The following is a 20,922-nucleotide window of genomic DNA, read 5'->3' as shown; positions in this document are numbered from 1 at the left end:
CTGGTAGGAGGGTCACCAGGACAATTCAATTCCCCACCAGACAAATGTGATTACTGCTGCAGCCTGGGCCCACCCCCCAGAGGGCCAGGACATAAATGGCCAGGTGGGGCGGCCAAGCTCACCCAGCCATGCAGGTCCCCAGCCCCAGCGTGCGCGAGGCTGCCTCCATGTACGGCACAGCGGTGGCCGTCTTCCTGGTCATCCTGGTGGCCGCACTGCAGGGCTCGGCACCCCCTGAGAGCACCTTCCCCTACCACATTCCCCTGGACCCCGAGGGGTCCCTGGAGCTTTCCTGGAACGTCAGCTATGCGCAGGAGACCATCCACTTCCAGCTCCTGGTGCGGGAGCCCAAGGCTGGGGTCCTGTTTGGGATGTCAGACCGCGGTGAGCTGGAGAACGCCGACCTGGTCGTGCTCTGGACTAATTGGGGCAGTGCCTATTTTGGGGTAAGTCTTTCCTCCGCCCTGGGCCTGCCCCTACCTGCCCCTGAGCTGGCCTCCCTCCTACACTCCCCCTCCTCAACCCTGTGTCCCGAGCTTGCCAATTTGAGGACAAAACGAGAAATAGATGCCCTCCATGGCCCTTGACTGCACACCCCAGACAATGGGCCCTTACGTGCCCAAGGAGCATGGCCACATAGGAAGGACACACACACCACATAAATGCACATGACTCCACCACCCCACCCCGTGAGCGCAGACCCCACACTCTCCACTCTCACAAACACCTTCCAGGACACCCACGCCCTCCCACTCGGGCCTAGTGGTCGTACGTGACCAAGCATAGTGCCTGGCATGCATGCCCAGCCCAGGACGGGGCACTGGCAGGCCTAGTTTTGCACCTGTAGGTAAACAGAAAGGGTGCAGACCCCACACGTGTGGGGCAGGCCCATGGGGCTGAGCTCTTGACTCCTTGCTGTCAAAATTCACCCCACTCTCGCTGTAAAGGGTGGAGAGAGGGGGGAATTTCTTTTTAAACTAGAGCCACTTTGGGCCTCCACAGATTGAAGGGAGGTCTGGGGCTGGGGGCCCAGCACCTGTCCTGAGCCGCCCTCCTCCCCAGATGGGCTGGCCACCAGGGTCTCTTGGAGCACAAACCCCCCTTTCCACCAAAACAGACCCAGGAAAATTAAACATTTTTAAAGTTAGAGGGCACTTTCTTTATTTGTGAACAGAGGGGCTTTTACTTCATTAAGTGGGGCAACCTGGCAGGGGCGCCGAGTCAGGAGAGGTGAGCGTGACCTGGGCAGCAGCCCCGACTCCTGGCCTCTGTCCTCATCAGAAGAAATCGCTCTCCACTTTGGGTTTTTGTGAGTTGACGTGAGCTGCCAATGGCTGATGTTTATGGAACCTGACTGCTCCATTCAATCCCCATGACAACTCTGAAGGAGGGTGTGTTGCCTGGTTCCTAGGTGAGGACAGTAGTTGCAGGAGCTGCTTGGGGCCACCCAGGTAGGATGGGCCAGAGCCGCCCGGTTGGGGCAGCTCTGGCACCTGGGCTGCCCTGCCTCCCACACCTAAGGATGTTCAGTAGCTCAGGGGGTCACGACCAAGAAAGACGTGGGGGAGCCCCTGTTGGAGCAGCTGACCCAGGAGTACTATCTACACCACCCCCCCCCCAGCTGTTCCCGGCTGCCAAGTGAGCCAGGACCTCACCCTCCTGCACTACAAGATTAATTTGCACAACAAATTCCTATGCAAACAAATGTCAGCCTTGTTTTTCCTCCTTCAGCAATATGTTCAACAAATACATTCTAGATTCCCAGCCCAAGCATTACAACTGAACTTTCTGCCGCCGTTTAAAATTAGTCCCTCTGCAAGCCAGCAGTGGGCCCAGCAGGAGCTGCGCGGTGGCACTTTTCTCTGGGGAACATTTTTGCAAAATCTTGTGCAGGTTTATTTTTTCTCAAGGAAATGAAGAAAACATTGAGCCCTGGAAGCAGGGCTTTAAAAAAGTCCTCAGGCCAAGGACCTGTGGTGTTCCTTAACAGAACAGAGGTCTGCTCTTTGGGGAAGGCGCTTCCCTCCCTGCTGCACCCCCAGGGGGACTTCTTTCCCTGCTGGCCTGGAGCCCCCGGTGCAAGGGAAGCAACTGTGGGTGGGGGAGGGCAGGGTCAGCCAGATCTGCTTAGCATCCTGGGAGAATGCAGCAAGTCTCTTTCCTCCCTGGGCCTCAGTTTACCCTCTCCAAGCAAGGCTAGGACCTGGGCAAGGGGAGCAAGATGCCTGTGGTTCAGTGTTTAAGGCAGTGCTCACTCTCAGGGGTGTAGGAGGGCAGGACTGGCACTGGGGCTGAGTGCACCTTAAGCACCATGCCTGGTTTCTCTCACCTGCCCAGGACAGCCCCTCTCCCTGTCTCCCCTCTCCAAGCTCCATGTGCCATCATGGCTCCTCCCTCCGCAGACCAACGGGAGCAGTATTTGTCTAAGGTCCGGTTCCCAACCATGGCACATTCTCAGCAAGTCAGATTCCTGGTCCCGCCCAGAGGCCTGGGATTCTGCAAGGCTGACCAGCCCTGGAATCCCAAGCTGGCCTTTGGAGCCCTGTTTCAAGGCCGCAGAGGAAGTGAGACGGGTTTGCGCTGTCTCCAGGCAGACACAGAAAGTGGGAGTGAGCCACTCGTCCCGACCAGAACCCCTGGATCCACAGGGCCACTGTGTCCTAGGGAGCTGTGCTGTGGGCAGCAACCCTGTGCTCTGGCCCTCTGGCTTGGCTCCTGGTGCTCCAGGCCTGATCATGTCTCTGCAGGACGCCTGGAGTGACCAGAAGGGACAGATTCACCTGGACACCCAGCAGGATTACCAGCTGCTGGAGGCACAGAGGACCCCAGAGGGCCTGTCCCTGCTCATCAAGAGGCCTTTTAGCACCTGTGACCCCCAGGATTACCTCATCGAGGTGGGTGGTAGCCGAGCCCAGGACACTGTGGGCTGCAGGGAGCACTCTTGCATCCCGGGGCAGTGTCTCCAGAGAGAAAGCCAAGGAGGGACACCATGGGCAGCTGGGTGAGGACAGGCAGTTGGGGAGATCTCGTCTGCTGTCAGCCTCTGGTCCTGCAAGAAAGGCTCTTGTTGTCACACAGATGACATGTTTCTAGACAAGGGTCCTGCCCCAAAGCCTCTCATACGAAGACCGGAGTGACCTTGCTCCTGATGGTTTCCTCCTCCGGGCCCATTGCCTCCAGGTGGAATTCTGGAAAGAGCCCAGGAGAACGGGTTTCCCAGCCCGGCCTCGTTGCCAACCAGCTCTGAGGCTCAGGGCGGGCCCCCTCCTCCTCTGGGCCTGCTCACCTGTCTGTGAGCACAGGGGGCACCCGGGTGACCTGTAAGGTCCCACCAGCCCTGCCTGGAAGTTCGCAGCCACAACAGATCCAAAAAACCATAGGCCTCTGGTGCTGCTCCGCCTTGTCCTTGGAGACAAGATCCGTTTAACCTTTCGGTGCACTTCGATACTGCCATCTTGTGTGACCTTTATGGTGTGGCAGCGACAGGGGCTGGCAGTGTGCCAGAGGAGGAAACCGAGGCCAGGCAGGGGAAGAACAAGCCCAGAGGCTGGGGGGGGCGGGGGGCGAGCTGGCGTCGGAAGCGTGTCCTCAGAGCAGGTTGTCTGAGGCGTCCTGGCCCCCCTTCCCTGAAGACGCGGCCAGGGCCGGCAGGGGACCCTCCCTGAGAACTGTGCGGGGGCCGGCCCAGGGGCCAGTGCGCTCAGCTCGGGGCCTCCAGGCTGGGTGCCTGCTGCTGAGTCACCTCCGCAGAGAGCAGCTTACGGCCTCCCAGGTGTATGTGGCCATGAAGTCAGGGAGCAATTAACCGCCACCACATATATAAACACAGGACACCCACCGGTGCCCAAAGGACCGCGTTAGGCATTTCCCGCACCACATCCCACACATGGATGTGGGTTTACGTTCACGGCAGCACATGAGAAAGCCAGCCCCAGCCCCTGCCCCTGCCTCCTGAGTCTGCCTGCGACCTCTAGCTCAGCAGTGACTAGAACCTTCTATGTCCACACTGTCCAACATAAGTGGGGCTGGTGGCAGCCTTATTGGTCATGCCACCTGCCAGGAGAGGGAGGGCAGGGACCTGGCATTCCCCGGGTTGCCAAGGAGCCCTGCTCTGGGGGTCCGAGTGGGCAAACGCAGGGCCCTGTCTCGGCTGCAGGATGGAACCGTCCACTTGGTGTACGGGATCCTGGAGCAGCCGGTCTCGTCGCTGGAGGCCATCAACACCTCAGGCCTGCAGACGGGGCTGCAGAGAGTACAGCTGCTGAAGCCCAACATCTCCATCCCGGCCCTGCCCTCAGACATGCGCACCATGGAGATCCATGCCCCCGACGTCCTGATCCCCGGCCAGGAGACCACGTACTGGTGCTACATGACTGAGCTTCCCGAGGGCTTCCCCCGGCACCACATTGTCATGGTATGTGGGGGCCTGCAGACAGCAGTCCCTGTCCTGGGGAGCTGTCCGGGGTCCCGGCTGACCAAGCGTCCTGTGATGGCCTGCACCCTGGGCACCCCCGACCTTCCTGCAGCCACAAGCATGGTCTGATCCTGTCACCCTGCTCACTCCCCGCCTCCCAGGGCCTCTGTGCCCCAGCTTCCCAGCCTGGACCAAGGCAACGGATACCTTGAATTCTGCGTCTTCCCCTGGGACTAGAATTGCTGTCTATCATCTGTCAGGCCACCTCCCCCTTCATTCAGAAGCAGCTTAACTCAGAACGCAATTGCTCTAAACACCCATCCAGAGACAGGACAGTAATGACAATGGCTGCTGAATGTCCAAGGCCCCACCCCCATCCCCACGGTAGCACCCACTGAGCACCGGTATTACCGTCCCTGCTCCCAGGAGAGGAAGTGAAGCCCAGAGAGGCCACGTGAGTGCCCAAAGTCACCCAGCAGGAAGTGGCCGCTGGGCTCAGAGCTGCGCTTGGTCCCCGGGCTCAGGCTCAGCCTCAGGCAGCCTTTGTGTCCTTGCTCAGCTTCTGCCACATTCACTCAAGGACAGCTACTTTCCTGTCCCCTCCTTATCAGGAAATGGCTCTCCTGGGTCTTCATTTCCTTTGCTCTGTAGCTCTTCACGGGCTTTCTGCAGATTCTGCCTGGTTCCAGGCTGGTGGCTCCACCCTCAAACCCCTGAGCCCCAGAAACACCCCTGGAAATCACCTGGCTCGACCCTCCCATTTTACAGATGGGCAAGCCAAGGCTCTTGCAGGGGAGCCGCTGGGCCAGTGGGGTGACCAGACACCGTGTCCCCTCCACCCCCGCAGTACGAGCCCATCGTCACCAAGGGCAACGAGGCCCTGGTGCACCACATGGAGGTGTTCCAGTGCGCAGCGGAGTTCGAGAGCTTCCCCCAGTTCAGCGGGCCCTGCGACTCCAAGATGAAGCCCGAGCGCCTCAACTACTGCCGCCACGTGCTGGCCGCCTGGGCCCTGGGCGCCAAGGTGAGTCACCCCTGGGCCGCCTCTGGGGTGTGAGGGTCCCCAGGCCTCCACACATCTGGGTCCCCTACTTCTCTGAGAGGCCCCGAGAAGGGGGCACCGCAGGCCACTCATGAGGCCGCCAGAGAGGGCCCACACCCCAAATACCCCCAGTTCTCCGTACGTTGCCTACATTCCACCGCTCCTTTAAGCCATGGAGACTTTTTCCAGCCTTGGTTATTTTTCTGTAAAAATGCAAAAGCCCCACAAGTCATGTTCTTCGTGGTGCTGACTGGACGTGGAGGGGTTTGTGCACAGGTGGCCCCGGGCCAGCTGGCGGCCGGCCTGTCGTAGCCTCCCTGGGCTGCGTCTGAGGGGCTTTCTGCAGCTTCCTCCATGTCCAGAGGAGGCCGGGCGGGGGCGTGGGCAGTAGGCTGACCGGGGGCACCAGCACCCCTGCTCCCCCACCCCACGTCCAGGAATATCCGTGCGCGCTGGTCACGAGGCGCCTGTCAGTGGGGGAGCGTCCTTCCGATCCAGCTGCCCCCCACCCACCCACTGCGGCCCAGGCGCCAACAGCTGTGTGGGTTTGCCACCTGGGACACCCCTCGACACCCTGTCTTCTGCGGGGCTTCGGAACCTGAACACCTGACACCCCTCCCTCCTGCTCCCTGCAGGCCTTTTACTACCCAGAAGAAGCTGGCCTTGCTTTCGGGGGCCCCGGGTCGTCCAGGTTCCTCCGCCTGGAAGTTCACTACCACAACCCGCTGAAGATACAAGGTAGGGAGCCCCGAGCACTGTTTCTCCAGGGCCCGCCTCCGCCCTCCCTTCAGAAACCCTCCCACTCGGCCCTGTCGAGTCAGGAAGAGAACTGGGGACTCTGTTCAGCACTGGACTCCCCCTAAAGTCTAGCCTCTTGTTATGACCCATTGGGCATGGGTCCCTCTCATGTCTCTCATTCACTATCCATCTCCTGTGACCCCAGTGGGCTCCCCGGGGCAGGGTCCTCCCGGGCTGGCTCAGGACCAGGGACATGGCATTGTCCCAGGTACCAGCCCCTGGGAAAGGCAGGTAGAAGTTTCTGTGTACCCATTTTGCAGATGAGGAAATTAAGGCCCAGAATGAAGGGACCCCACGGGGACCACAAAGTGAGTAGAAATTCTCAGAGCCTGGAAGTCTGGCTCTGGACTGTTTCCGTGGTCTCTGTCACACAGCCTGCAATGACTGGGCCTGCCCTTGAACTGAGCCAGGCTGGTCTGACTCCAAACCTGTAAGGAGTCTGTGAGATGTTATGTTAGTCTGAGTGAAAGCAGACAGTCGGGGGGGGGGGGGGGGGGGCTGCTGCTGGATTACCCTGAGCCTGAAGGTGGACAACCAGAGTCAGTCTGTAGGATAGGGACGCCAATTGATAACCGTATCAGAAACTGAAACTATTTTCCTCTGTTTCACCAGCATCTTCCACCATAAGTAGACACACAACCTTCCTCCTCTCTCTCTCTTTTTTTTTTTTATTAAAAAAAAAAATGACACTTACTTCACTTGTGTAAGTGAGGGATAGAAATAGCATGAGAGATATAATTATTAGCTCCAGGCTGGGTCCTAGCCTGTCCCCCCCTAGCTCCGTGACCCTGGGTGGGTGACCATCACCCTGCGACATTTGCTCACCTCCCATGGCCCTACTGAGGCTGAAAAAGCTCATATGCGTAACATTCCCCTGTGGACATGGGCACTGGGCTGCAGTGACTTTCTTCCTGGCAGCATAGCCGACTCTCCCGCCCCAGGAATTATCTACAGCTCACACAGAGAAGGGTATAAGTCAGCTCGGGCCTTAGCATGAGACAGGATTTACTGCTCATTTAAAACCTGAAAGCAGATGGGTTTCTGAAAACTCCTTAAGCGTCAGGGAAGCCTGTCTCTCCCTGATTATCTGGTTGTATTTATGGATCCTTTACCAAATATAAGGATGCTCCTGTCACTCCACAAATCTGGAGGTGGGCTGCTTTTCCATAAATATCAAAATTCCATGATTATTTCATTATTTAATCCCCACTGGAATGGGAGCCAATTGCATCTCCCTTTTTATTATTACCCTCTGATGCAACTGCCCAGAGAGATACCGGCTGAGTTTGGACATTGCAGGGTGGGGGCATGAAGTGGGGAGGGGGGAGGCAGAGGCAGGGGTAGATGTTCTTGGCTTCACCTCCAAGCAAATGAGTAGGGAGCCACCAGACTCCCCAACAAAGCCCTAGGCTCCAATCCCAGCTCGGCCACTTTTGAGACCTGGGATCTTGGGCAGGGTCCTCAGATCAGGCTCCAAGCTTCAGTTTCCACGTCTGTAAATTGGGGACAATGATTCATGGGTCCCCTGGGCTCCCCACCCATCTCCCAGCTCTCCTATGCATTCCGTGGGTCATCCAGCCCCCTTCTTTTCTCCCATGGGGCCCTCCCAATGCTCCGTCCTGAAGTACTCAGCACCTCATCACTGACCAAGTCCAGGCAGGGGGAGGGCAGGAGAAAGGCTGCTGGAGGCCACATGGTCATGTGGCTGTGCCTGTGGGTGGCAGTGTCCCTGGGCCTCTCACCCTCACCTTCATGTGACCACTGGAAAGCTGCCCAGGGAGCTTTATGGACACAGCAATTAGCAACTTCAAGAAGAGCTGGCAGGTGTGGCTGGACCATGCTGGATAGAAGCACCCAGTTCTCCTTAGGAAGAGGCCCTTGACTTTGAGCTGAGGCCCAGAGAGGGGCAGTGACTTGCCTGAGAGCACCCAGCACACTGTTGACCAAGTGGGGCCCTGGACCTTGTGCAAGCCAGGGGGCTGCACCCTTAATGTCACCTAGCTCCAGGGTCCAGGCAGCTGCTGAGGTTTTCCCTGAGGCATTGCTCAGTAGACGCCCCGGATCTGCCTCCATCCTGGAGGGCAGTAGCCACAAAAATGAGGCGCCTTAACATTCCTTGTCCACTGCGACAGACAGGGGCTCTTTCCCTTCCCATTTTGATGAGGGCCGAGCTCGGCTGCTCCAAGAGATGGTCTGAGGACAGGGTCCTATGGACTCCTCTTTGCCCAAATAGCACCGACAGGCCGTCCTGCAGGCTGTTTCCAGCCTGGGTTCCTTTAAATGTGGAGGAAGACCATCGAAGCCTTTGCAAAGCTGTCTGAGGGGTCTGGAGCTCCCCAAATCCACTGCATGCATCCCATCACGTCTGACTCCATGGCACAGTTTCGTTACCTGCCTTTGTCAAGCCTCCCCGAGCCTTTGGCTTAGACCCCACAGCAACAGTGGCTCTTTCTTTCCACATGGGCATTGCAAAGTGTGAGTTCCCGGAGTCTTGTGATGCCAGTGACGGCGTGCCCGCCTCCTGGTGCAAACAGGTGTGGGGACAAAGGCACACACTGCAGGCGGGAGCAGGGGTGGGGTGACCTGGCTCCTCCTGCCTGAGGGCAGCTGGGGGTCAGTCTGCCTGGGGGAAGGGGAGAAGGCCTTTGCTCACCGCCCCCCACCTCCTCCTAGGCCGGCGGGACTCCTCTGGCATCCGCCTGTACTACACGCCCACCCTTCGGCCCTTCGACGCGGGGATCATGGAGCTGGGCCTGGTGTACACGCCTGTGATGGCCATTCCCCCGCAGGAGACCGCATTCGTCCTCACTGGCTACTGCACAGACAAGTGCACCCAGCTGGTGAGTGGCTGGGCCTGGCGCCGCCCTGGTTCCCCGGCTGAGGTCCTGCAGGTGGTGGCGAACGGACAGCTTGGTGGCTGTGATTCCTTCACCCTAACCCCCTGCAGCTTCCCCACGGCCCCTCTCACCTCCATGTGCAAAGGAGCGTCCCGCAGGCTGGTCAGCACGTGCACCTCCCTCTCCAGCAACAACCAGGCACCCGCTTAGTCCGCACTGCAGGCCAGTCCTTCCAGGCCTTGCATTTAAAAATATGCATTTATTCCACGAGTAAGCTGGACGAGCATTCACCACTAAAACACACGCAGGCAAAGCAGCTCAGGATAAGGCTCCCAGCCCCAGCGCCCCTCCCTTCTCCCCAAGGTAGCCAGTTAGTGGCTCTTGTGCCTTCCAGACTTCTACGTACTTTGCCATGCCCTCACATGTGTTTAAAAATGAGCACATTGAATAGTAAACCTGTGTCCTGGGACTTGCCTTTTAACCACTACCTAGCACGGCACAGCCTGGTCTCCACTGTGGACTTCACAGGGGCGAACCAGGTGGGGCCAGCGAGCTGCCCAGGCCACAAAATGCCAGGAAGCCCGGTTCTCGGGGCCCTGCAAGGGCCGTGCGAAGGCAGGTCAGCACTTAGACCTGCCGCCCTACCCTGCAGGCCCTGCCTCCTTTGGGGATACACATCTTCGCTTCTCAGCTCCACACGCACCTGACAGGGAGAAAGGTGGCCACCGTCCTGGCCCGGGGTGGCCGAGAGAGGGTCATTGTGAACAAGGATGGCCACTACAGCCCTCACTTCCAGGTAGGGCCCCACCCGCCCCACCCAGCCTGTTTGACCGTCTCTCTCCCAACAGCCTTAGGAACACCCCCACCCTGGGGTTCCTTGTCCTGGGCCAGGCCCAGACACCTGGAGGGGTGCATAGCGCCAGCCCTCCCCGTGGGATTTAATCTAAGGGAGGGACTCATGGTGGGTTCTGAAGTGTGGCCGATTGTGGAGTTGGGGGACCCAGGCAGCCCAGTGGTAGCATCTGTCTTGGGACCCCCCTTCTTGTTCTAATCCCTCCTGGCAGAAGCCAAACTGGGCCAGTCCTGGCTTCCCCCAAGGGGCTGGGAGACACTTATACTCCCAGAGGGCCCGGGAGGTGGCTGGAGCTGGGTCTGCAGTTCTCTGAAGTCCCCCTTCTCTCCCCCCCGCCTGCCCAGGAGATCCGAATGTTAAAGAAGGTGGTCTCCGTCCTCCCGGTAAGTGCCTGGCCAGGGCCACAGAGGCCAGGAAGGGTGTGCAGTCCCTGGAGGGGAGAGGCTGGGAGGGGTATGCAGTTCCTGGAGGGGAGAGACAGACAGCAATGAGGGTGAAGTGCAAAGGTGTTTCCCACGTCCGTGCAGGGCAGGGGCTGGGCTGTCCCATGGTGAGACTCACTGGGACCTCACAGAGAGGCCTCAGAGGGGTCGGGACAGATGGGACTTGGGGTGACATGACTCTGTGCCCCTAATTAGCTGACCACAAAGCATGAGGGCTATAGAGGGAGCTGAGGGCGTGGAAGGCCCAGTGGGGCTTCTGAGCTTGCAGGAGAGCCCCAGGCCATATGGGACTTGTCCAAGTTCACTGAAGGCTGTGACATGGCCAACCAGTCTGCACAACCACCAGTGGCCTGCCTGTGGCCTGTGTACTAATGGACCACAGAAACTAAAGAGTCATCACTCTCTGGGAACACTCAGCTTGTGTCATTCACATGTGGGGACACAGGGGCCACTGATGACTCCTCAGTAATGGACTGATGACCACACTTGCTATGGCTCAGTCACACGTGAGAACAGTCCTGGAGCACCTGTTACCCCATGGGGGTAGGTGCTGAGGGGCGCCTGTTGGTTTGGCTCCTCAGGGAGATGTGCTGATCACTTCCTGTACATACAACACGGGAGACAGGAAGCTGGCCACCGTGGTAAGTCACCCTGACTCCTCCCCGACACCCGGCCCCGGAGCACGTGCAACCTGGGGCTTCCAATTCGGGACTGTCTACACTTTCAAAGGGACCTCTTTTTCCTCACGTAGGGTGTAGGCTGCTGGAGGGCAGCAGTGTCCCTCCCTCACTCATTCCATAAACAGTGGCTGGAGAGAGAGCAGAGATGCACTTGGCACCATTGGATGGATGGATGGATGGATGGATGGATGGATGGATGGATGGATGGATGAATGCACTGACCAGTTGGAAACGCTGAAAGCAGGCACTGGCATCTGAAAGTGAGGGGCCAGTGCTGACAGCCCCTTCTCGCCCCGCAGGGGGGCTTCAGCATCCTGGAGGAGATGTGTGTCAACTACGTGCACTACTACCCGCAGACGCAGCTGGAGCTGTGCAAGAGTGCCGTGGACCCCGGCTTCCTGCAGAAGTACTTCCACCTTGTGAACAGGTGATGGCTCCCTGGGGTGGCCGAGAGCCCCAGCAGAAGCCCCAGCCCTGTCAGGGGCGGTGGAAGTGAAGGATCCAGGCTAGGTCCTCAGAGCAGGGTGGGCACACCTGTGGCAACCACACCTCCGCCCTCCCTTGAGGAGCCTGTGGGAGGCGTCACCGGTGGATCCCCGCGCTCCTTTCCTGCTGAGTCCCGACTTGGCCTGAGAAACACCCTCAACCCAGCCCATCCACGGTGGCGTGAGAGATGAAGCCTGTGAGCGTCGCTGGCGTGGAGGCAGGGCCAAGGCAGCCTGTGGGAGGCCCAGGCAGGCAGCCCCGCTGGGCTCCCCTCCCGTCTGCACACCCCGACGGGGCGCTCCTTCCCACCTGCAGGTTCAATAGCGAGGAGGTCTGCACCTGCCCACAGGCCTCTGTCCCCGAGCAGTTTGCCTCTGTTCCCTGGAACTCCTTCAACCGAGACACGCTCAAGGCCCTGTACGACTTCGCCCCCATCTCCATGCACTGCAACAAGTCCTCGGCGGTCCGCTTCCAGGTACACCCCCCGGTGGGAGTGTTGGGGTGCACGCTGGTCCACCCTCAGCCAGCAGCAAGTCCTGCAGCTGCCTATCGATACCTCTGTGTCCACATCAGCCTCAGGCCCCCGGAGACTCTATCGTGGGGTGACAGGGCTCCCTTCCAAGGAGCTGGCGAGAAGCACTCACACAAAACTATTAGAGAAATCAGGTGGTGACAGGCGAAGCCCAGACAGACAGCCTGCGGAGGGAGAAACCTGCAGAGGGAGAAACTGATAGCACCCACATGGGCTCCCCTCTCCTGGGCGACATCACATCACCACATCACGGGACTAATCTTGGTGGTGTGAGCAGGGCGCCAGCAACCTCCCCCGGAGCCTAAAAATAAAGGGAGGGGGCGGGGCAGGTGAGAAGCGGAACAGCCTGAAGCTGGGAGCTGGTTTCGCCTCCTCATATGAGACCCACTGGGGTTCAAAGGCAGCTCATTTATCCCCAGGGCTGAGTTAGTCAAGGGAACGCTCTGCAGATGCCAGAGGCAGATTTCTTGAGTGCATCCGGGAGCTGGATTAATTGCTAACCGAGACATCCCAGCCACAAGGGAAAGGCCTAGGCTGCCTCGCGGAGAGCAGTGGGGTGGATGGAGGAGCACCATGGGGTTTGTTGCAGCCTGTAGGGGAGGAGCGGCTAACACCAGCCTGCACCCAGGGGCTCTGATTGCCTCGTTTGGGTGGGCACTGAAGTGAGGGTGGGCAGGGCGGTGGGAGGGCCAGGGTGACTTCCAGGTGAGGACCTCCAAGTAGCCACCAGGGGTGGGGGAAGGGGAGTTTGTTTTGGGACAAGGTGAGTTTGAGGGCAAGAACCCAGGAGGTGGTTGGGAAAAGTGGCTGGGGAGATGGTGTCCCGTTTCACCCCTCCAGCCTCAGTTTACCCTGAGGTCCCTTCATTGCAGGGTGAATGGGATCTGCAGCCCCTGCCGGAGATCATCTCTGAGCTGGAAGAGCCCGCCCCTCGGTGCCCAGCCAGGCCTGGTCAGAGCCCCATGGGCCCCACTGCGGTCAACATTGGTGGGGGCAAAGGTTGAGTGGCAGGCCATCTCCTCGCTCCCCCTCTATGCTATCCCTGCGGGCTCATGACAGCTCTGTGCACCCCCCCCCGTGAAGACCCCCCATAAAACAGCTCAGTGTGCCCAGGATGAAGGGGCTGGACTATGTCCCTGCCTGAGACCACGGCTCATTCCAGCATTCTCCCCCTTGCATGGCTGAGAGGCTCCCCTGAGAGCTCCCTGTTGACCCACCAGGACTGGACACACGAAGGCCCCCTCGCCCAGCTGGCGGTCTAGAGTCCAGTGCCCTGAAAGCCCTGCCCACATCTCTGGGAGTGACCAGTCCTCCTGGGACATGAGCCATGCCTGACTGTGGGGCAGACTCACCCCATGCAGCCCCACATCCCCAGCCCCGCTGGTGGCGATACGTGCTAGTGTGCCAGGTGCGAGTGCTACTTAAAACGCCTCCCTGCTGAGTGGCGCTCCCATCACAGTGGGCGGCTTCCTGCCCACGGAGGCAGGACAAGCCATTTAGCTAGTTAGAGACTCGCCTGGGAAATTGCTCCATTTCACGGTAAATAGATATTTTCGCCCACCTAAAGGAAACCCTCACAGCAACTCACCACCACCAAAGACAAGATGGTGAAGATCCAGGCAAGGATCTGGGCGCCAGCTCCTTGGGGAAATGGGACAAGGAGCCCCGGGTTCCTCTCCCCTCAGATAAGAGCCCAGCCTCTGGAATCAGACCTGCCTTAGAAGCCCATTGGCCTCTTAGTGAGGGTGTAACGTGGGCGGACCATGTCACCTCCCTGCCCCTCAGTTTTCTGATCTGTGAAATGGGGCCAACGCTCTGCCGGTTAATGAGACAATAAAGCTCACACAGGGCGGCCTTGCTCCCACCGGAGAAAGCCTTGGCTGAGCTCCTTCCCATGTGGGCACCAGGCCCGGGGGAGCTGGAACAAGCCTCGCTTCCCTGCCCACCTCCGCCTTCCTCCCCAAGGAGCCGCCTCCCATTTAAGGCCAAGTTCAGCTCTTGGTTTCTGTGGGGAGTAACAGATTAGTCTCTGTTCAGCCAGTTCAGCAAAACACTGCGCGGCCTCTGGGGGAAAGAGGGGTGATGGACGGGCCTTGGAGCCCCTGCTTACACCACAGCAGGCGGCAGCTGAGCGCCGCTCCATCACACAGCAAGGGCGGCTCTGCGCTGCGCCGCATAAATCACGGCTCCCCGCGCCGCGAGCCACAGGGCGGGTGGCTGTGAAATGCCAGGCCCCGACCGCCAGAGCCGCCCTCGGTCATCTTTATAGCCTAGGATGACAGGTGGAGGAGACCCCTCCCCATCACGCCCGCCTGCCAGTGCGAACAGGGGCCCTGGTCAGCCCAGAGCTCCACCTGCCTCGCACCACAGAGCCCTCCTGGCCACCAGCATTTTGTCCCCAAACACCTGAGAGGCACTTGTGGTATTCCAGTCTCACCAAAGCGGGAACTGGGGAGAAATGGCTCGCCCGGGGTCCCCTGGAGGATTAGTGGTGATTAGAAATCACACCGGGTTCCAGAACCTTCTGCTACCCACAGTGACACCTCCCCTCCCCCCCACCTTTGTTCACTTTCAAGCTCCAGGCTGGTCTTTCTCTTCCTCCTGGGGGCAGCTGTTGGGCTCCTCCCACAGAGATCCCTGCCTGTGCCCTGTCCCACCCACCTTGGCAGGGACAGCGCTCTCACCCCAACTGCCTGCCCAGTGTTACTGATAAAGCGGCCACTCTACACACTGGCTCTGTGATAACACTCTTAAGAAGCCCGCTCCATGTGCTGTTTCTGCTCCCACAGACAGATGGGGAAACTGAGGCTTAGAGACCTAAAGTTAGGTGCCGAGATCCATAGAGGGGGTCTCGGAGCCCCAGAGCCCCGGAGTAGCCCCAGGTCTGACTGCAGAGTCGGGGCCATCGGCCTCCCATTTCCTCACTTAAGACTAAGCAAGGACACCTGGGGGACCGCTTTATTTCCTGAAAACAACCCGTCAGGGCCAGGGGCCGCCTCGGCAAAGCCCCTCTCACAACAATCCAGGCTTGCCCACCTTCTGAACAGTGAGGGTGGTGGAAAGAGTGAGGTGAGGGTCTGGGTTCCCGTTCCTCCCTCTGCTGTGGGACCCTGGGCAAGCTGCTTTCCCTCTCTGGGCCTCTGCTCCCTCGGTAGCTGCATGCGGTCCGGGGCTACTGAACTGCGCAGCTCAGGTGAACAGCGTTTCCATCACTGCAGGAAGTTCTGGGCAGCCTGGCCCAGGGCTGAGGTTCCAGAGAGCACCGGCTTGGCCAAGCTCCATGGCAGGAGAAGGGGCACATTCATCCTCAGCTCTCTGGCTCTCCCTGACGGGGCAGCAGGCCCGACTCTGGCTGGCCCTGGACAGAGCCCTGGACCGCCCACCCTGGGGGTGCAGGGTTATCCATGGGGTACTTAGGGCAGGACCAGTCTTCCTGGCTAAGGATCATCCTTCCTGCTGTGGAAGGTGCATCTATCCGGGCCCCCAGCCCAAAGCATCAGCAGCACCCCACTGTGACCACCAGAAATACCTCCAAATGCCCTGGAGGGGACAGACACTTTGGCTTCCCCAACTGTCAAAGGATTGCTCGGTCCCTGGCCCCCACACACCCATCCTGCTGTGCAGACGGAGAAACTGAGCCCAGGAGCCCTGGGTGCCCCCACTGCAGCCAAACACGGAGCTTCTCATTCCTGCCAAGCGCCTGCTGAGGGCTTCTGCACACGCACAGAGCCTGGGGCCCGGGGCCCTTCTGGAAGGCACTGGGTCACGCGCGGCTCCGTGTCCTCCGGTCTCACTCGTCTCCCCTCCCCATCTCCACCCACCTCACACCCACACTCCACACGCCCCTATATTTTCAGGAGCTTCCTGGATGAAAGGCAGCCCACCGTGTCCCATGGCTCCCAGACCAGAAACTGCTGTTTTTGTGGAAAAGTCCTAGTAGGGGCTTAGGGAGACTTCCGTGGGAGGTTCTAGACTAGCACCCAGGAGGCCTTACTCCATGCTTTTGACTTCAGAGGGGCTGGGTCCATTAGGTGGGGTCCAGATGCTGCCTTCGAACACATTTGCAAACACACAAACATGGGCAAAACATGAGTTTCTGTTTCTGAGCTCAGCCCCTTAGGAAGAAGTTGAATTGGAAACTGAGTCCAACCTCTTCGCCCTCAGCATCCCCCCAAAGCAGGCTGTGGAATGAACACGTGTGTGGACCCCACCCAGGGGTCTGCAGCCAAATCACAGAGACCAGAGAAGCAGGCCAGGCTGTCTGGGAAAGGGGCCTCCCCTCGCCTCCTCTGGCCCCTCAGGGTTCACTCGGCCTCCCAAGGTCAGAGGTGAGCAGGGAGGCTGCAGGCGTTCCTTTGCCAAGGCGTTTGAAAGCCAGAGGCCCCTGCGCCCCAGCCTGGGGTCTGGCAAGGGGGCCAGCTAGCTCTCCAAAGGCCATCTGGACCCAAACGTCTTCGCTGGCTATAGCTTTAGCCTGGCCTGTCCCAGCTCAGCCCAAAGCAGTGTGTGAGCCTCTAAGAGTGGCCAGGCCTACACCCCAATTACCACACTGCTCCTTGAGTTCCTCTGTGGGAATCTTGTCCTCTCTGCCCCCTGAGCGTCCACCACCCCTGCTTCCCAGAGAGCCAGGGATCCCTGGGCATGTCATGTAGTGCAGCTTTGTTAAGGCTGCCTGGCCTCTGGGGTGCCCAGTGGGCAATGAAATCTGGCTGGGGGGCAAGGCGAAGGGGGTGGGACTTGGGCGTGTGGGTGGGGCGATCAGACACCCATCCCAGGCTGGGAGGCATGGTCACATGGCAGATGCCCAGCAAAGGGGAGCAGGGCATCCCTCCCTTTTTAAGTCCTTGTGCAAGGTCCTTCCCCCAGGGTCCGGAAGAAAAGAGAGACAAGGGCACAGCAAGGACAAAGGCCACCCAGGCAGGAGGATTCTGTCAGGTTCTTACTGAGATATAGTCTCCAAGGGGCTCCAGGGGAAACTGAGGCAGGAGATGGCATTTCTGCATGGGTGAGGGGCGGCACTGATCCAAAGCCCCTCTCACCCCCTGCTCCCTGCTTCCAGATTTCACAGCTGGAAACTCTCAGGAGGATCCAAGGGATAAACTAATAGGTCAAGGCAGGAGGAGCTTTCCTTCCAGATTTCCACCTCTCCTGGGATCTGGATAACAGACCATCCTGCCGAGTGGCCTTGGTCACAGGGACAGTTCTAGCCTACACGTGTGAGCCCTGCCTTAATACTGTGCCTGAGGCAGACATTACTAATCAATCCTGCTCTGTGCCTGATTCCGGAGGCACCTTGAAAATCTCCAAGGCTCAGAATAGCAGGTGGGGCCTCTTTGCCTCCCTCTTGTACTCTGGGCTCATCCGGGCTGACTAAGCACCTTCTAGGAAGCTTGTCACGGACCCAGAGCCCAAGACACTATGGGTCTGTTTGGGGAGAATGGGGTGGACTAGAGACCACCTTTAGATCAGTGACCACAGGCTGGGCCCTAGGGGTCTTCTTTCCACCCTCCCTATCTATATCTGTTGGGGGTTAACAGGCCTGGACTGAGGGTAGGGAGGACCCAAGTTCTGGCCTGGGTCCAGGTCGCAGGGCCCAGGGTGGTGCAGGCCCCGTGGGAGTCATGGATGGGGCAGGTCTCTGGCCTCCTGAGCAGCCGAGGCCTGCCCCATGGGCCCCATCAGTAGATCCCCTTCACTCTCTTGTTGTCAGGGTCAAAGGGAGATTTCAGGTGAGCCCGGGCAGGGTAGGTCACCCCCATTCTCTCCAGGCTGTAGTCCCCACTCTTCACGAAGTCCAGGGAGACCTAGGAGCAGAGGAGGAGGAGACGTTGTCACTTGTTACTTCTTGATGGGTGCCGGACCCACACCTGCCTGCTTCTCTTAGCAGGATCTCAGCCTCACTTCCAATCACTGTGCCAAGGGCCCTTCTCTGAACCAAGGAACTGTCTGAGCAGGTGGGTTCTGTGTCCCCATGTCCCTGCCGAGGACCTGAGCCTCTGGGTCCAGCAGAGCAAGTTCTGGCAGCAATTACACCTGGGTCCGGGCCCCATGGAGGATATCTGGGGGGTTCTGTTCTGGGCATTAGGGGACCCCTCTCTCCTGGAAACTCAGGTGAAAAAAGTGAAAAACCAACAAGGCTTTTTATGTGACAGCAGTGTCAGGAGTGAGGCGACTTCCAGGCCAGGCTGCTGATCAGTGATGTGCACGGTGGGGCTCAAAGCTCCACGTGCCCCTGGAGCCTTCAGGCAGGTAGCACAGGCTGCTGGTGCCTTCAGGCTCCTAAAGCAGTGGCCCACCCAGAGTGGCATGTGGTCCCTACTAATACGCCCCCTGGGCTCCTTCGGCAGGGCCAAGGGACAGGACTTACCGGCCCTCCGCTGGGATCCCGGATGTAGCCGTAGGCAAGGGTCTTGTCGATGGCAAACCCAAACTCAGCCCTGCGCACGTGGCCCACCACCTGGCCGTTCCTCCAGATGGCCTCCAGGCCGAACATGGGCACTTTTCTGGAAGAGCACAAAGAGAGCTGGGACCGCAGAGCCCCCTCCCCAGGACACACCTGGCAGGGGAGGGGGAGCAGACTGGAGTGCGGTGCCCCCGCACCGAGCGGGGGAGCCCGGACGGGTCAGGCGCCTCCTGCCCTGCGGCCAGAGGGAAGCGGCCTCGGCCCCGCCTGGCCGGTGGGCGAGGTGGGACGGAAGGAGGCTCTGTAAGTGTGGTGCCGCCGGGTCCTGCACGCTCTCTGCCACCTCCCCCTGTGGGGATGGGCTCAGGAGGCCCCTGCCTTGCCCAGGGCCCAGCGCAGAGGGCAGGTGTTCTCTGTGAGTGCACAGGCCATGTCCTGGCCCAGTCTCTCCTGAGGACAGACCACAGGCTGCAGACCCCTCCCCTCTCTGTGCCCCAAACACAGCTAAGCTGCTCCCGGGGCGACGGACAAGCAGTCATGCAGAGACAGCCTGTCAGGGACAGGGAGACGCCACAGGACTATGACAAAGCACAGCTCCGCTCACCCCCGCCTCCGCCCCGCATCAGTCTGACACTTCTTCTGAAGGCCCCGGAATTCTGGGAGAGGAAGCGCTGGCTGTCAGCCCCAAATCAATAAAGCGGGAGCCTCGCCCTCCTGGAGACTGTGGCTGCTCTGACGCCAGCACGAACTGTCACTGCAAAGTGACTCCATCCAAGTGGAATCCAGGTGCCCAACTCCAGGGACAGAGTGGGCCCAGCTCCCGGGGACGTAACTGAGCAACATGCTCAAAGCCACCCCTCAAGGGAGAGCAGAGGGGCAGGGGCTCTCCACACTTCTGCTATGTGCTGGCACGAGTCACCCATCCCTTGACACCATGGGACCCCATACGCAAGTGGGGATGGTAGCTCCATCCTGGAGAGATGTGGGGAAGACTGAACTGGAACACAGTGGGAGGTCCGAGCACGGTGACGAGGAAGCTGGCTCAAGGCAGGGTCACCCTCCCAAGGCGTGGCAGGACCTTTCTCTTTGAAAATTTGCCTTGGTGGAAGGCGTGCCCTGTGCTCGTGTCCATGCCCCTGCTGACCCCGTCCTGAATGGACCTAGGAGCAGGGGACACTCACTCGTCCACAGTGAAGCACACCAGGCGTCTGCGGAGGCCCTCGGCCCGCTGCTGCTCCAGGGCCTTGCGTCCCAGGAAGGGGATGGTGGACTTGAGCTTGCAGGTGAAGGCCAAGCCCGCCTCCAGGGGGCTGTCGTCTGACCGCAGGTCTGCATGCCAGTGCCGGTAGCCTGTGTGGAGGGGGAACCACGGCTCAGTGCCCCTGGACCAGACACCACTGGCCTTCCAGCCTTCGCACCACTGGCTAAGACACTTGGGAGAGGGCTTGAGAAGGGGCCTGGCATACTCAGGAAACTAGGCACCGAATCCAAACCCAGCCTGCCCCAACCCACCCCCCGCCCCATCTCCACAGCACTGGGCAAGGGTGGTTGTCAGAGGTCCCAGCACCGTCCCCAGGCTGATGGAACACCTGGGTCATGGGGCAGTTGGCGGGGGGAGTGTCACGGGGCAGGAGTGGGACAGTTTCTCCGCCCGCCAGCAGGGCTCTGGCCTCCCACCAGCACCAGGTGGACCTGCACTCACCTTTCTCGATGCTCAGGGAGTCAATGGCCCGGTAGCCTGCGTTCACAAGGCCGTGCTTGGCCCCTGCTGCCATCACGGCCTGGTACACGGGCACGCAGGATGGCCTTGGGATGTGCAGCTCCCAGCCCAGCTCCCCCACGAAGGACAGCCTCATGGCCCGGACCTGGGGGGACAGTCACAGCTCACACAAGGCTGGGGTCAGACAACTGCGATTGAGGCCCCGCTGCCACTCGCGGGTGGACAGTTCCATTGTCACCATTATTATCAGCTGGCCCTGAGCCCAGGCTGGCCCACCATCAAAATGTGGGGTCTCCTGAGGCAACTTCCACGAGCACTCTGACAATGTTTAAGGAGAGTCAGTGTGGCAAGCAGGAGAAAGTGGACACGCAGTTCCCAGGCCTCAGCTCTCCTTCTAAGTAACCGTGTGAGTGTCCTGGGGTCACCGTAACAAATGACCCCAAACTCTGTGACTTAAAACGATAGAAATGTATTCCCTTTCTGTTCTGGGGCTTGAAGTCCAAAATCAAGGTGTCAGCCAGGCACGCTCCCTCCAGAGGCTCTGTGTGGATTTGTCCCTGCCTCCCCAGCCTCCGGGTGCCCCTTGGCTTGTGGTTGCATTACCCCAATCTCTTCCTCCATTGTCACATGGCCTCTCCTCTGCATTTGTCTCATCTTTGTCTCTTATCAGGATACTTGTCATTGGATTTAGGACCCAATGTCTGGCCTGAGCAC

The 20,922-nt window shown here is 59.7% G+C and overlaps 2 protein-coding genes across 2 annotated transcripts in view; one reads left to right on the top strand and one right to left on the bottom strand.

Moving 5' to 3' along the window:
• The first annotated feature begins 95 nt into the window (after positions 1 to 95).
• On the top strand, positions 96 to 13,089 carry DBH (dopamine beta-hydroxylase). The gene is made up of 12 exons (XM_016196650.2): positions 96 to 446; positions 2,748 to 2,894; positions 4,157 to 4,414; positions 5,262 to 5,438; positions 6,092 to 6,194; positions 8,928 to 9,094; positions 9,744 to 9,887; positions 10,289 to 10,327; positions 10,969 to 11,028; positions 11,367 to 11,494; positions 11,869 to 12,028; positions 12,958 to 13,089. The coding sequence occupies exons 1-12, from the start codon at positions 96 to 98 to the stop codon at positions 13,087 to 13,089; spliced, it is 1,866 nt and encodes a 621-aa protein (XP_016052136.2).
• A 3,015-nt stretch (positions 13,090 to 16,104) lies between these two features.
• The window catches only part of SARDH (sarcosine dehydrogenase), a 39,637-nt gene continuing 34,819 nt past the window's right edge, over positions 16,105 to 20,922 (bottom strand). The window contains exons 18-21 of the mRNA XM_016196563.2: positions 20,191 to 20,353; positions 19,670 to 19,838; positions 18,453 to 18,588; positions 16,105 to 17,889 (exon numbers count right to left, since the gene is read on the bottom strand). Of these exons, the coding sequence (XP_016052049.2) occupies positions 17,764 to 17,889; positions 18,453 to 18,588; positions 19,670 to 19,838; positions 20,191 to 20,353 (594 nt within the window). The 3' untranslated portion in view covers positions 16,105 to 17,763. The remainder of the gene's footprint in view (positions 17,890 to 18,452; positions 18,589 to 19,669; positions 19,839 to 20,190; positions 20,354 to 20,922) is intronic.

The sequence above is a fragment of the Miniopterus natalensis genome, chromosome 12 (assembly GCF_054644295.1).
Source record: "Miniopterus natalensis isolate mMinNat1 chromosome 12, mMinNat1.hap1, whole genome shotgun sequence".
Taxonomy (NCBI): domain Eukaryota; kingdom Metazoa; phylum Chordata; class Mammalia; order Chiroptera; family Miniopteridae; genus Miniopterus; species Miniopterus natalensis.
This window is presented reverse-complemented; position numbering and strand designations above follow the sequence as displayed.